We start from the raw sequence: 16,792 nt of genomic DNA on the forward strand, positions 1-16,792 counted from the left end.
ACAGGCATGGCAATAACATTAGCAACAAGGCTGAAGCCACAACACAGGACTACTGATAGAATCTTTGACCGTGTGGCGACGTCCAATGTGCTGAAGTGGCTGACGTCTTCATGGGTTTTAGCGCGAGTAGTGATACATGTCAATGGTGCTGAAACGTCTTCTTATGTCCCATGACACGCCTGCGGTGGACGCATTTTGGGGTTTTCCAAGCTGTTTTACACAAGTTGTGTGATGTAATCAGTTTCCCCTGAGTCTTCTCCCCAGGAATAATAGACACCTTTGGCTGACTTATGGAATTGGGTCGGGAATATGTAGTTTGAAGAGCATTTGCACATTGGGAAGATGTCGCCAAGATATCATAATAGAATACTGATGTCTAGCCGACATCTAGACAATGTAGAACTGTAGAATTTAGAATGTGTAAGACGTCAATGAGCAAACAATGTCTAAACTGCATCATCCCAATGTACAGTTGAAGTCGGAAGATTACATACACCTTAGCCAAATACATTTAAATTCAGTTTTTCACAATTCCTGACATTTAATCCAAGTAAAAATTCCCTATCTTAGGTCAGTTAGGTTCACCACTTTATTTTAAGAATGTGAAATATCAGAATAATAGTAGAGAGAATTATTTATTTCAGCTTTTATTTCTTTCATCACATTCCCAGTGGGTCAGAAGTTTACATACACTCAATTAGTATTTGGTAGCATTGCCTTTAAATTGTTTAACTTGGGTCAAATATTTTGGGTAGCCTTCCACAATCTTCCCACAATAAGTTGGGTGAATTCTGGCCCATTCCTCCTGACAGAGCTGGTGTAACTGAGTCCGGTCTTTAGGCCTCCTTGCTCACACACGCTTTTACAGTTCTGCCCTCAAAGTTTCTATAGGATTGAGGTCAGGGATTTGTGATGGCCACTCCACTACCTTGACTTTGTTATCCTTGTAAGCCAATTTGCCACAACTTTGGAAGTATGCACGGGGTCATTGTCCATTTGGAAGACCCATTTGTGACCAAGCTTTAACTTCCTGACTGATGTCTTGAGATGTTGCTTCAATATATCCACATCATTTTCCTGCCTCACGATACCATCTATTTTGTGAAGTGCACCAGTCTCTCCTTCAGCAAAGCACCCCCACAATATGATGCTGCCACCCCTGTGCTTCACGGTTAGGATGGTGTTCTTCGAATTGCAAACCTCCCCCTTTTTCCTCCAAACATAACGATGGTCATGATGGACAAACAGTTCTATTTTTGATTCATCAGACCAGAGGACATTTCTCCAAAAAGTATGATCTTTGTCCCCATGTGCATTTCTACAAACCGTAGAAACAAATCGTAGTCTGGCTTTTTTATGGTGGTTTTGGAGCTGTGGCTTCTTCCTTGCTGAGTGGCCTTTCAGGTTATGTCGATATAGGACTCATTTTACTGTGGATATAGATACTTTTGTACCTGTTTCCTCCATCATCTTCACAAGGTCCTTTGCTGTTGTTCTGGGATTGAATTGCACTTACTGCATCAAAGTGTTTTCTATCCAATGCTACCAATTATATGCATATCCTAGCTTCTGGGCCTGAGGAACAGGCAGTTTACTTTGGGGACGTCATTTATCCGAACTTCCGAACACTGCTCCCTAGCCCTAAAAATGATGATGGACTGTCATTTCTCTTTGCTTATTTGAGCTGTTCCTGCCGTAATATGGACTTGGTCTTTTAGCAAATAGTGCTATCTTCTGTATACCACCCTTACCTTGTCACAACACAGCTGATTGGCTCAAATGCATTAAGAAGGAAAGAAATTCCACAAATTAACTTTTAACAAGGCACACCTGTTATAGTTTTTTCCAATTGCTAACACACTAAAATGACATGCACAGCACAATCATTTACACTGACACACAGAGAGCAAAACATCTTCTCAAGTCTCCAAAAGTCTAAACACATTTTCTGCTTTACACACATTTTGCAATTCAAAATGGCACTTTTTAAATGCACTGCACACGGTTCTCTGCATAAGACAGAACAATCTGACATAAAGTCACATGTTTGCTATTTCAAAACACTGCCATTCAATATGACACTACATGAGCTAATTGGCCAATACATGTGCCACCTGGCCAAACACCTCAATGGTTAATTGTTACCACTTCAATCAGGAAGTAAGCACTATGAAAAGACCACAGGTGAGCACCTTTGTTTTACAACAACAATGGAAGCCGTTGCAGAGAGAGGAAGAGGAAGAGGGAGGGTGTGTATGAGAGGGCGAGGATGAGTGAGAGGTAGGGGTAGAGCTGGTAGAGGAGTTTATGGCCAAAGAAGACAACAACTTTCAAATGAAAACAGAGCAACCTTAGTTGATCATGTCATCAACCATGGGCTGACAATGCGAGAGGCTGGACAGAGAGTGCAGCCCAACTTGAGCCGTTTTACTGTGTCATCCGGACATTTAGACTGGAGTACAGGTATGTAACCAAAATTTCTTTCACAATATGTAGTACACCCCATGTCATAGTGTATCAGTTGGGTGACACCTCTTTACTTCATGAATGGCTGATGTCATACACTAACTGCACAAATTTCCTGTAGAATTTACTCTACTGTGGAGGAAATATCTTTAGGCTGCATTGTCCAAGCCCTATATATATATTTATTTTTTCTAAAGGACTGAGAGACGCAACCATGGTGGAGGAAGGGGCCAAATGTTCACCGGGGTACAGGAAGCTGCGAATTGTAAACTTGGTTTTGGAAGATAATGAAATTAGATTACGAGAAATTCAAAGCCACATCATCCAAGACAACACCATATTCAACAACATTCAACGAGTCAGTCTGTACACATTGGCTCGCATTCTCAAGCGAAACCAAATCAGAATGAAACAACTTTATAAGGTGCCGTTTGAGAGAAACTCTCAAAGAAACAAAGAGGTCAGACGAGCATATGTGGATGTAAGTACAATATTGACTGCAGTACACTACACGCAACATTGTTTCCCAGTGTACTGGATAACACCATATTGACTGCTTTTGTTCTTTGTTTTCAGGGAGTACGGGAAATGGATGCTCATGCAATCCCACATGAGTTTATCTTTATAGATGAGGCTGGGTTCAACCTAGCAAAGACCAGAAGAAGGGGGAGAAACGTCATTGGCCACAGAGCCATTATAGATGTTCCTGGCCAACGTGGTGGGAACATCACAATGTGTGCTGCCATCTCCAATACGCATGGTGTCCTCCACCGCCATGCCAACCTTGGACCATACAACACAGCCCATATTCTCACATTTCTGGACAGACTCCACAACATTCTCAAACCACCAGAGCGTATGAATGATGCAGACCATCAAAGAACCCGGTACGTTGTAGTATGGGACAATGTGAGCTTTCATCGTGCAGCCCCAGTCCAAAACTAGTTTGCTGACCACCCACCATTTCTCGTGCAATACCTCCCACCATACTCACCATTTCTGAACCCCATAGAAGAGTTATCTTTGGCATGGCGTTGGAAGGTATATACGACCGGCAGCCCTTTGTGCGCATGCCTCTTGTGCAGGCTATGGAAGAGGCATGTGATGAGATTGATGTGGGTGCGATTCAGGGATGGATAAGGCACTCAAGGCGCTTCTTCCCTCGATGTCTGGCAAGGGAAGATATTGCCTGTGATGTGGACGAGGCGTTGTGGCCAGACCCAGCTGTGCGGCAAGATGCTGCCTAATTATTTGTCTTGCCTCTTTTTTCTATATATTTTTTCTGCACATTTTTTCTGCAATGTTCTTTTTCAGTTTACTGTTTTTTTGTGAGCATATTTTTGTTCAGTCCAATGTAAATATATCTGCTGTGCATATGTTGCACTGACTTGTTTGGTGAAAAATAAAAATAAAAATATTTCAACAGCATGTGTGTGTGTATCTGCAAATATTTCTGTGCATCTGAAGAATTTTCTACAATTTGAACTATTTTAGTATTATGGCAAAGCATACTAAAGATGAGAGTGGTTTTCATTATGCCCAACAGTGTGTAGTTGGTTAGACAAAATTCTGGTAATATGAATGAAGTGTGTGCCATTTCGTGCAAACGTTTGATTTTGATAATGCTATATGTAGTTTTGGTTGCAGTGCTTCATTTTGCAGGATATATGAGGTATTTTGCAGTTTGGGTGTGTGGTTTTGTGAATTGTGTTAAGATTTTGATAAAACCAGCCTAGTTTGCAAAATTGTGTTTTAGCAATTGGGAAAAACTGTAATTGAAATGCATTCCAGGTGACTACCTCCTGAAGCTGGTTCAGAGAATTTCCAAAAGTGTGCAAAGCTGTCATCATGGCAAAGAGTGGATACTTTGAACAATCTCAAATATAACATATATTTTGACTTGTGTAAACACTTTTTTGGTTACTACATGAATCCATATGTGTTATTTCATAGTGTTGATGTCTTCACTACTATTATACAATGTAGAAAATAGTTAAAATAAAGAAAAACTGAGGTGTGTCCAAACTTTTGACTGGTACATTATATATATATATATATATATATATATATACTCCGGACTCCGACATTGATCCTCCTAATATGTCTATGTTTCTTATGTGCAATCTTTTACTTTTAGATTTGTGTGTATCGTTGTGTATTGTTAGATATTTCTTCAATGGTAGAGCTAGGACCACAAGCATTCGCTACACCCATTAAAACATCTGCTAAATATGTGAATGCAATAAATTACAATTTATTTGATTAAAAAAGATTACAGCTGTAAAAAGATTATGACTTTAAGTTTGAAAGAAAATGGTAAAATAATTTATTTTGTTAAAATATATTTCATTATTACAATAACAAACATTTCCTATAAGGTTGCAATAATAAATAAAGTATGCAATGGCCTTCATAAATACAAAAATACATGTACAAAAACATTGTTACATGAGGCTATGTATAGCCCAAGTCAATCACATAATTATTCAGTATAAAAAATGATTCACTCCACAGAGTTGTGAATACATTACTACACTTTAAATAAATTCGTTCAAAACAAATGAAAAAACTTGTAAATAAATAGTTGAATAAATAGATATATAAATAAATAATATCTACACAACACACACATAACGCTCATTGGCTACTTAATGTTGTGTCTAGTCTTTGTAGGTGTGCCAGCACCACTGTCCTTATGTCTTCCCAGCCGCTTGCGCTGTAATCCTGCATAAATGAAATACACTTGTTGAGATTTGAGAATAGACACATGTTGTATCATCACATAAATACATCCAGATTTGGTGAATGTACTCTCTTTGTAAGACAAATGGATCAACCTACCTCGCGTTTCAAGTAATTCTTCAGGAACTTGAAGTGAAGGCTCATCTTTTTGTTCACTCTTTTGACAGATTTTGATTGTCTAGTTTTCATAGCCTTTACCTGTTAGAACAAAATACAAATATTTCATTTAATATTATGATTTGATTAACATGTAGCCACTTATATTATAATCTAGTAGGATAGTATAATGTTTTCCTTTTGCATTAATGTTAAGGGCGAAAATCACAAATGACATACGCATTGGTCCAGCTCCGAGGTCTGGCGATAGAGGTCATTCATAAACTTGTCAACTCCTTTCTGGTCCCAGGCGGTGGACTCATATTTACCACTGCTGTACAATTTCTTTATAGCGTTCAGAGTATGCGAAATGAAGGCCATCTGTTCGTCAGCCTAGAAGCAGAGTGAATTGTGTTAGTATATGCCTTATAAATTGAGGGCAAATATCAGAAAATTATAGCATATTGCTTATTCGTTATAACCTAACTATATACAGTGCATTCGGGAAAGTATTCAGAACCCTTCACTATCTGCACATTTTGTTACATTTCAGCCTTATTTTAAATTGATTAAATATTATTTGTTTCATCAATCTACACACAATAACCCATAATGACCAATCCAAAACATGTTTTTAGAAATTTTTGCTAATTTATTCGAAACAAAAAACAGTTTTTGCTTTATCATTATGGGGTATTGTTTGTAGATTGATGATGATTTTTATTTATTTGTAATCAATTTTAGAAATGGTCTGTAACGTAACAAAATTTGGAAAAGGTGATGGGGTCTGAATACTTTACGAATTCAGTGTTTAATCCACTTTTAGAAAAAAAGGTTATGGATAGAACAAAACCTTTTTATGCATATTTCTTACCCTGAAATTATTGACTTGTCTGTATTGTTTGTCAGGGAAAGTGATCTGAGGTTCTCGAGAGACTTCATGACCCTGAGATGCCAAAAAATATAAACAAAATATTGCATTATTATTACTGTACAAAAATGTGTCAGGTAATTTAAATGAAATAGTGCAGCTCATGAAATGTTGAAAAGATGACAAGAGCTCAATGACCAGGAACAAGTGAATAAACATTTTCCAATATCCTACCATTTTCTGAAGCATCGTTATGGTGTTGTTGCTGAACACTTGGAACATGCTCGGAGACCGAGGAAGTGTCTTCATCCACGTGCATCCGATGGTTTTATTCCAGGTGCAAATCGTCATGACCAAGCACATCCAAAAGCTGATTGAACCCATTTTAGCGTAGGTCTGCTGTAGTTCTCGGTCTGTCCACAATCAATCTTGATGCCCTTCCGAAAGATAGCCTACTTCGTGTAATTCCGACAAAACAAAGTTGTCCGCAAAGGAGAAAAAGATAAAGTGTTCTTCCTGATCGATCAATTTGTCGAATTCCCGAGTTCTGTCATGCTCCAACCTGTGTCGATCCTTTATACTAAGAGTCTGCAAGGTATTCCAAAAGTGAAAGGTGGAAGTTCCCTTACACTTTCATACCTGAGAGTTGTTTTACGTCTGGAGGAAAGGCAGGGAAAGGACAGGTGCATCTCTCGAAGAACTGTTACATCTTGAGTTATTTGCTATTTTATCATGAAACATTGTCCTTTCAACCAGGATTTTTTTAATAGAAGAAATAAACATGTGAATCCATTTTAGTCAGACTATGGCCTAAATAAATATCACCATATAGAACAAGATTGAGTTTGGCCTTTCACTTCGAAAAGAACAGTATTTAATGTTTGAAAACGCAACACCTTTTCATTTGCGCACAGAAACTATGGTGTCAACTACGTTGTAAGCACCTTCTTAAAGGGTAATTGTGGTTTGTGGACCTCAACTGCCTATTTAAAGATACAGATCAACGTTGTATAGGTTCAATCAATTACACACTCAACATGACTTTATTTCGTTTTAGAAACAGGTTGTGGTCTGAATTATTTTGGTTGACCCGCTCCTAAGCTCCCGGTTTTCAGAATAAGAGACTGGTAGCCTATGCAGCGCACAGGCAGTATAGACCTTGGCATTACTGCTTACTTTGACATTAGTGCTTAAATTGGAGCCTATATTTCGGATGGTTTTGAATCTGGGCCTACAGGCAATTGTGAGTAAAATATAAGTCTATCACGTAGATCATTTGTCAAAGTATTCCATATTCGTGTATTTTTATTGAACTTTTATTCAGATATGTGAGTTGATGTTACCTCTGCATCTATTATCTTTCCACTATAGAGACTGAAGAGTAACAGCATAGGTTAGCGATTGCTATACTCCATTGAACTAACATTCAGAATGTGGAGATATAATTATGTTGCATGATATCCAGTAAATGTGTACTTGATAGAATTAATAACTATCTGAATCAACATTGTTTTACAGTGATATGATGATGTCATAAAGGGCGGGAAAGTATGGCTGGAATTCAGAGTATTGTAAAGGAGTTTATTGTTTTTCATTGAAGATTATGTTGATATGCAATTGTTAGTAGGAATCATTTCTCATTTAGGATAACATTTCAACGAAAAAGTCGTTGTATTTCAAGGTTGCATCACACCACAGAATTTTACAAAATTAATAGCACAATTTTAACCAATGTAAGGCGTGTATGTATCTTTATTTAAATACTATAACCTACATGGAAATTATTTGCAACACGGAGAAATTACATAAACATATAAATAAAGCTTTCAGTGGCACATTTCGTTTATTCAACAAAATTACACGTTTTGCAAAAATGAACTAAAAAATGAACTTCTTGGCATTTTTGATTTCTTGAGTTAAATAACCAAGAACGTACACATTCCGAATAGGTCATATTTTGTCGAGCAAGAAGGTCTTGGAGATCCCTGAGTTTGATGGAATTCCATTTCACAAGAGTTAGGTTTTGTTGGAAGAGCTCGCTGGCTAGTTGAAACGCAAGTCTCAGTGCCCAAACCTTTTCCCCCTCCTGTAATCACAATAACACCCCGTGTAACCATGCAATTGAACTTGACTAACACAGAAATTGTAGACACTCATGATCTCCTGAGCATCACCTCTATTGAAAGGGTTGGACGTTGGACCCTTAACATTTCCGCCTCTGGGATACAGCCTCTTGGTAACCTCTCCTATACCACACACAAAAAAACACCATACCTCAATAAAACAACTGAATATATGAATGAATCAAGCTCCAATAATCAATTTTCAACTAGAATAAATAACTTGTGATATCACAGTATGCATGCTACAGCCAGAATTATTAGGAGGATCCCCATGATGCCACTTAAAAAGTTCTATATATATGACTAAGCTATATAAATAATTTGTTTTTATTTTTTGCCCACCAGCACCCTGCCTCGTTCAGGGGACTAAACTATTATCCATTAAAAGTATTGCTTGTTTTTTGCCTCTTTTTCCAGTATTGTCTTCCATGTTTTTTTTCTTATTTCTCCTCCAATCATAGTAAGACATACAGGTGTCTAATACATTGGACAGACTTTATAAATGAACATCCCACAATGTGGGAGCTAAAAGTTCCTGGTCCCCCAGATTATCCTCTACTCCTCACCCAGATCTCCCCACTTCCTTCAGCCCACTGCCCCAGTGTGATTACCACATAAAAACAAACAGGAAAAACAAAAAGAACAGCAACCCTCCCAAAGTACAAAAACACATTCAAAAGAAAGTACATAAAGAAACAAAACTACAAGCATACATAAACTTAAAGTAGATATTATAATGTGACTGAGCAGCAACAAGTTTAATGTGAGTCCCCTCTGATGGTTAGATAAGATATTATAAATCCACTCTCATTGGTTTCAGACAAGAACGAAATTTGGACAATTTATACAAAATACGTTTTTATTCACATTTTCAATATTATTTTCCACCGGTTTTTCGAGTAGACCGGCAATACAGTTCAGTTCAACACAGGTACAAAAGGGAAATACAAAATATAAATAAGAAATTATACAAATAAAAAACAATAATTTATGGATTTAAATATAATAAATAGACTGACAGGGTCCCACATGATTGTATTCATGTTTTATAAACTGGTAAGGGCGTAGCTTCTGAGATGAGTCTGGATGATCAGTACATCTGTGCCGCAAGGATATCCAATCTTTGCAGATGACGTTTAGTCTCTTTCCTGATGAGCTCCCACGCCTGTGCACTGTAGTTCTGATAAACACAGAAAATTTGAAATATTAGTTGGGTGAACTTTCTTGGCAAAATAACGACCATAATGTCTTGAACAACAAAGAAAGACCTGGTGCCGTATGTATTAAGCTTCTCAGAGTAGGAGTGCTGATTTAGGATCAGTATTGTCTTTTGGATCACTATAAATAAGGACAGAGGAGACCTGATACTAGATCAGCACTTCTCTGAGATGCTTGATACATATGTCCCCAGAACCCACTTTTTTAAAATGAACACTGCTCCTGTTTAGCCTAGCCTAGTTAATATTCATTTGATTACATGTATTAAACACGTTTCCATACGAAACCAAACTCACCATTTTTCTCAGAACCTTCTTATTCAACTTCTTGAAGTACCGTTTGAGTCTCCTCTCAGGTTTCATGGCAGGTGATACCTGTTGGACAAAATTAAACAAAACATTAGCGTCATACAGATGTAGGATCTTCATTTGATCTCTTTTTTTCTGAGTATTTCCTGCACGGCAGGAAATGGAAACTTAATGTGTATTCAATGTTCTAAAAGGATTCTAAAGATTGTAATTTCCACTTGAAAATATCAAACTTGATTTGCCATAATGAAAAATGCATCAAAGCATACAAAATTTTTTTCATTATTTATAATCCACAATCATTTACATTTCTCATTACTGCAGTATTATTTATGTGACGTCGCAAACTGGCTCAAAATCTGTAATAACCCATATACAGTGCGTTCGGAAAGTATTCAGACCCCTTCCCTTTTCCAAATTTTGTGAAGTTACAGCTTTATTATAAAATGGATTAAAGAAAAAAATCATCATCAATCTACACACAATACCCAATAATGACAACGCAAAAACAGAAATACCATATTTACCAATGAATTCAGACCCTTTGCTATGAGACTCAAAATTCAGCTCAGGCGCATCCTGTTTCCATTGATCAGTTGACAGTGCATGTCAGAGCAAAAACCAGGCCATGAAGTTGAGGAAATCGTCCGTAGAGTTCCGAGACAAGATTGTGTCGAGATACAGATCTGGGAAAGGGTACTTTGTAACCACCAAGACTCTTACTAGAGCTGGCCGCCTGGCCAAAGTGAACAATCGGGGTAGAAAGGCCATGGTCAGGGAGGTGACCAAGAACCCGATGGTCACTCTGACAGAGCTCCAGATTTCCTCTTTGGGGATGGGAGAGCCTTCCAGAAAGACAACCATCTCTGCAGTACTCCACTGATCAGGCCTTTATGGTAAAGTGGCCAGACGGAAGCCACTCCTCAGTAAAAGGCACATTGCAGCCCGCTTGGAGTTTGCCAAAAGGCACCTAAGGAGTCTTAGACCATGAGAAACAAGTGGCCTGAATGCAAAGCATCACATCTGTAGGAAACCTTGCACCATCCCTACGGTCAAGCATGGTGGTGGCAGCATCATGCTGTGGGGATGTTTTTCATTGGCAGGGACTGGGAGACTAGTCAGGATCGAGGGAAAGATGAACAGAGCAAAGTACAGAGACATCCTTCATTAAAACCTGCTCCAGAGTGCTCAGGACCTCAGACTGGGGTGAAGGTTCACCTTCCAACAGGACAACGACCCTAAGCATACAGCCAAGACAACGCAAGAGTGGCTTCGGGACAAGTCTCTGAATGTCCTTGAGTGGCCCAGCCAGAGCCCGGACTTGACCTGATCGAACATCACTGGAGAGACCTGAAAATACCTGTGCAGCGACGCTCCCTATCCAACATGACAGATCTTGAGAGGATCTGCAGAGAAGAATGGCAGAAACTCCCCAAATACAGATGTGCCAATGTTGTAGCATGATACCCAAGAAGACTCAAGGCTGTAATCACTGCCAAAGGTGCTTCAACAAAGTACTGGGTAAAGGGTCTGAATACTTATGTAAATGTGATATTTCTGTTTTTTTATGTTAATTCATTTGCAAAAATGTCTAAAACACGGTTTTTGCTTTGTGATTATGGGGTATTGTGTGTAGATTGATGGGGGGGGGGGGGGGGGGATATATTTAATCAATTATAGAAAAAGGCTGTCACGTAACAAAATGTGGAAAAAAGTCAAGGGGTTATATAATTTATATGTACTTTAAACGTAGATTTCTCCACTTGTAGAGTTAGTAAGCTACACCTAAACCAGGGCTCTCCAACAATGTTCCTGGAGAACTATCTTCCTGTAGGTTTTCACTCCAACCCTAATCTACCACACCTGATTAATTAGCTGGTTGATAAACTGAATCAGGTTAGTTACAACTGGGGTTGGAGCGAAAACCTACAGGAAGGTAACTCTCCATGAAAGGGGTTTGGAGAGCCCTGACCAAAACAGGGATTATACTTTAAATAGACCTGTTACTTACACAGGAATTAAGGTTCTCCAATTGGCGTTCTAGAATGTTGAGGAAATCGTCCAGGTTTTTCTTGTTCCAGGTGACAGCCTTCATATTCCCATCAAACAGTTATGTGATTTGATAGATGGTCTCGTTCAGGAATATGACTTTGTCCTCAAACTACACAGGAAGATAGAAAAAGAAGATTAGAAACAGTATAGGCTTTCGTTATGGCATCAATATAACATTGGGTCAAGACCGCCATACCAAAGCATATCAGAACATGATAAGTCACATTTCTAGTCTTTACCTCAGCATCATCTATGTGTCTGTAAAGGGATGTTGGGAAAAAGACTGGGGCATTCTGCTTTGTGATATCTCCTCCCTGGAAAACAATCAATATAGTATGTTAAGTCACGTGTCAAATACTTCAAGACCAATCAAGACAGACATAAAGTATGGCTTATACTGCAAGTACAGTAGGCATAATGTAGATAGCGTCTCTTGATCTCTGTCATTATAGCCTTAGCGCCCTTTTAGTATGTATATTCAAATATAGGCTAACAGTTTTCTAACACAGATGCTAAACATGAAACATATGACTACTTTACTTGGTTGGTTGTTTTGCTGTCCTTAATACATGCATTCAGTCTCCTCTTACAGTGTGCTGATAACTCACCATCTGGTCCAGCAGTGAAAGGTATTCTGCGCTCAAGTGGCCGTAGTGGTGTCGTATCCAGTCACAGCAATGACACACGCTCTGCATACTGCAAATAATAAGAAAAATACACGTCCAACTCTGCATTGTATACATTGTAAATAGCAGTTCGTTTCGCTATTAGTTTTCCAGATGAGTTTGAACATCTCTGCTGTGTTAAGTAGTTTTATGTTGAATTGGGAAGGGAAAGCTGTATAGAGAATTTCCCCTGATCAACCTACCGGAGGCGGGAACTTTCATTTTCCAGACTAGCACATAGAGCAATAGGAATTCCATGCCTGCTCCGTCTCCTTGACGAACAAATCCAAGTAAATCCATAGACATTCTCCTTGAATCCGGATTAAACTTTAGTTGAACCACAAGATAAGATTATTCCATTTAGATATCGGCTAGGCTATTACTGTAGCGAGAATATGCTATTCGCGAGCTTTGCTTTCAACTGCTAATAACTTCGCGTGAACCGATAAAAAAAAGTCTGATAACAAAATCGTCGAAGTCGAAATAAAACCCACACTTCTTGAGAAATGTAGCCATATAAGACATTCATTTAGTGGGTTTCGTTCAAAGTTAGTCCGAACAATTGTTCCGTCGTCTTCTGCTGGTTACGTCATTTTCACAATGACGTAACCAACTTTCACCCTACTTTTGTCTGCTGGTGATGCAACGTTAACAAGCAAGGACAACATGATTTGTTGGAACTTTCTATTTGTCGTTTTAATTACACGGGGAAATGAAAAATAATATGTGACAATAGTTCCTTGGTATAGGCTACGATATCAGGGATATTTTCCATACAGAGTAAATAGATTTGGTAGGGCTATTCTACTGTTGTCTCTCTCTCTCTCTCTCTGTGTGTGTGTGTGTGTGTGTGTGTGTGTGTGTGTGTGTGTGTGTGTGTGTGTGTGTGTGTGTGTGTGTGTGTGTGTGTGTGTGTGTGTGTGTGTCATAGTGTTGTGCACGTTTTTGACTATACAAGGTCAAATCTTGGCATTTGTTCATTTCTCCCCTTTTCTATTTAATATTGGGATTAATTCATAATGTACAAGGCCTGTTCAACTGTAAAGATCATATACTGTAGGGAAGTGGTCACCAAAACTGTCTGCAAGGTCCTGGAGACCAGCAGGAGGTGCAGGCTTTTGTTCCAACCCAGTACAAACACACCTGTTCCATCGGAGTCTTGATACGATGTCATAGGTGGATTCATATTGAAATGTCATGTTATAGGCAAAAATGTCAGATGTAGCCTAATTATTCTGCTGCATTTATTCACTCCAACTCTCGGAGATGCTTTATAAATACGGGCCTTGGTGTTATTCGATACAGCCTTAATAGGACCAGCCATGAGGAATCATAATCGTGACACTTGAAACGTGATACCAACGAGTCAAAGAGCTATATTTCCCATCACATATGTCATAAATGTATTGCCTATAGTTTTACAAATTTAAGTTTAGGGGTTCAAATCAAGTTTATTTTATATAGCCCTTCGTACATCAGCTAATATCTCGAAGTGCTGGGGAATTGGAACACTAGTAAGCATGGCAATAACAGTAGCAACAGGGCTGCGGCCACAACACAGAACCACTGATAGAGTCTTTGACCGTGTGGCGATGTCCAAACTGCTGAAGTGGCTAACGTCTTCATGCTTTTTAGCGCTAGTAGTGATACATGTCAATTGTGCTGAAACGGCTTCTTATGTCGCATGACACGCCTGCGGTAGACGCATTTTGGGGTTTTCCCAGCTGTTTTACACAAGTTGTGTGATGTCATCAGTTTCACCTGAGTCTTCTCCCCAGTAATCATAGACACGTTTGGCCGACCTATCGAATTGGGAATACGTAGTTTGGAGAGCGTTTGCATATTGGGAAGACGTCGCCAAGACATCATGATAGAATGTTGATGTCGAGCCGACATATCAACGATGTAGAACTGTAGAATTTAGAATGTGTAAGACGTCAATGAGCCAACAGTGTCTAATCTGCATCATCCCAATGTATGCAGGATACATCGTGCCTACCCACTAAGCACGGTGCTGTCTGGACAGGCCTTCTTTATTTGGTCAGATTTTTGGTTTGACTGTTAATTTCATTGTCCATGGATAAACTTGGACAGAACAGTACAGTAGAGAACAGCAGAGTACAATTCATTACAGTGGAGTGTACAGAACAGTACAGTTCATTACAGTGGAGTGTACAGTATAGTACAATACAGAAGAGTTCAGTAGAGTACACTTCATTACAGTACAGTGTACCCTACAGTAAAGTAAAGTAAAGGAAAGTAACGTACAGTAGAGTACAGCACAGTAGAGTGTAGCTTTCTTTACACTAATTTACTAAGCTGTACTGTACTCTACTGAATTAAACTATACTGTACTGAATTAATATCTACCGTACTGTACTACCCTATACTTTATTGTACTCTGCTGTGCTCTATTGTATTGAACTGTGCCATACCATATTGTGCTGTTCAAAGTTGTGAAACAAAGCCTAAATGAGTATGATTAGTTCAGATTTGGTCTGGTCATTACATTTTGGTCATTCAGCAGACACTTTTATTCACAGCGACTTACAGTGCATTCAACTAAGGTACAGTGCATTCGGGAAATGTTCAGACCCATTGACTTTTTTTCATATTTTGTTAGGTTATAGCGTATTCTAAAATTGATTTAAAAAAAAATCTTCTTCAATCTTGACACATAACCCCATAATGACAAAGCAAAAGCAAGGTTTTCAGAAATGTTTGCAAATTCATAAAAATTTATAATTCTATCCACATACTGTCCATAATGTAAATACATCCCAACACACACACACACACACACAAGTAGTGTTTTCTTTGCAGGAAGAAATGAAGGCCTGATTCAGGCAGTCTCCCCTGAACACTTGATGTTGAGATGTGTCTGTTACTTGAACTCTGTGAAGCATTTATTTGGGCTGCAGTTTCTGAAGCTGGTATCTCTAATGAACTTCTCCTCTGCAGCAGATAACTCTGGGTCTTCCTTTCCTGTGGCTGTCCTCACGAGAGCCAGTTTCATCATGGCGCTTGATGGTTTTTGCAACTGCACTTGAAGAAACATTCAAAGTTCTAGAAATTTCCCGCATTGACTGACATTCATGTCTTAAAGACATCGTAATGTTGTTATTTTAAACCGAATTATATCAGTTTATGTCAGTATATTGCGATTTTCGGGTATTTATTTTCGTGACGTTGTAGGAAGTTGGGTATCTCTGGCCCACATGGCTATTGTTTACTGCTAATTGCAACGTTGAAGACGACGTTCTCCAACCTAGCAACGATTCTTTTGGACAAAGGACACCTTTCCCAAGATTCTGATGGGAGTTCATCCAAAAGTAAGAACTATTTATGCTGATAATTCATTGTTCTGTTGGAAAAAGTAAAATGCATAAGACGCCATTACTTGCAGTGTAGCCTTGCTTTATCGCACCCTGCATTGCGCAGTAACGTTAATTTTAAAAATGTAATTCAGCGATTGCATTAAGAACTAATTTGTCTTTCAATTGCTGTCCAACCTGTATTTTTTTAGTCAAGTTTATGAATAGTTTTCGATAAGAATAGGTGTCTTTCCAAGATGGCGCCGGACAGATTGCTTGAGTATTTGGACACTATTTTCATTGTATAAGCACGATTTGTGCCGCTAAATATGCACATTTTCGAACAAACTCTATATGCATTGTGTAATATGATGTTACAGGACTGTCATCTGAAGAATTCTGAGAAGGTTAGTGAAAATTAATATATTTTGGTGGTGAATACGTTATCGCTATGTTTGGCTGGAATCAATGCTGTTGTGTGGTTTGCTACTGTGCTAAGCTAATATAACGCTATATTGTGTTTTCGCTGTAAAACACTTAGAAAATCTGAAATATTGTCTGGATTCACAAGATCTGTGTCTTTCAATTGCTGTACGCTGTGTATTTTTAAGAAATGTTTTATGATGAGTAATTAGGTAATACACGTTGCTCTCTGTAGTTATTCTAGTCGAGTTGTGATGGTGGCTGCAATGGTAAACTATGATTTATACCTGAAATATGCACATTTTTCTAACAAAACATATGCTATACAATAAATATGTTATCAGACTGTCATCTGATGAATTTGTTTCTTGGTTAGTGGCTATTTATATCTTTATTTGGTCGAATTTGTGATAGCTACTGATGGAGTAAAAAACTGATGGAGTAAGAAAAGTGGTGTCTTTTGCTAACGTGGTTAGCTAATAGATTTACATATTGTGTCTTCCCTGTAAAACAT

At 38.5% G+C, this 16,792-nt stretch overlaps 1 protein-coding gene and 1 pseudogene across 1 annotated transcript; both read right to left on the reverse strand.

Annotated features, from left to right (window-relative positions):
* Positions 1-5,103: 5,103 nt before the first annotated feature.
* LOC120044491 (interferon a3-like) lies at positions 5,104-6,559 on the reverse strand. Its single transcript, XM_038989147.1, has 5 exons — positions 6,410-6,559; positions 6,179-6,250; positions 5,545-5,697; positions 5,308-5,406; positions 5,104-5,190 (listed from the first exon to the last, which is right to left on the reverse strand). Exons 1-5 carry the CDS (start codon positions 6,557-6,559, stop codon positions 5,104-5,106), a joined length of 561 nt encoding a protein of 186 aa, XP_038845075.1.
* A 2,584-nt stretch (positions 6,560-9,143) lies between these two features.
* Positions 9,144-13,086, reverse strand: LOC120044492 (annotated as a pseudogene).
* Positions 13,087-16,792: the final 3,706 nt, after the last annotated feature.

This window comes from Salvelinus namaycush, chromosome 3 (assembly GCF_016432855.1).
Source record: "Salvelinus namaycush isolate Seneca chromosome 3, SaNama_1.0, whole genome shotgun sequence".
Taxonomy (NCBI): Eukaryota; Metazoa; Chordata; class Actinopteri; order Salmoniformes; family Salmonidae; genus Salvelinus; species Salvelinus namaycush.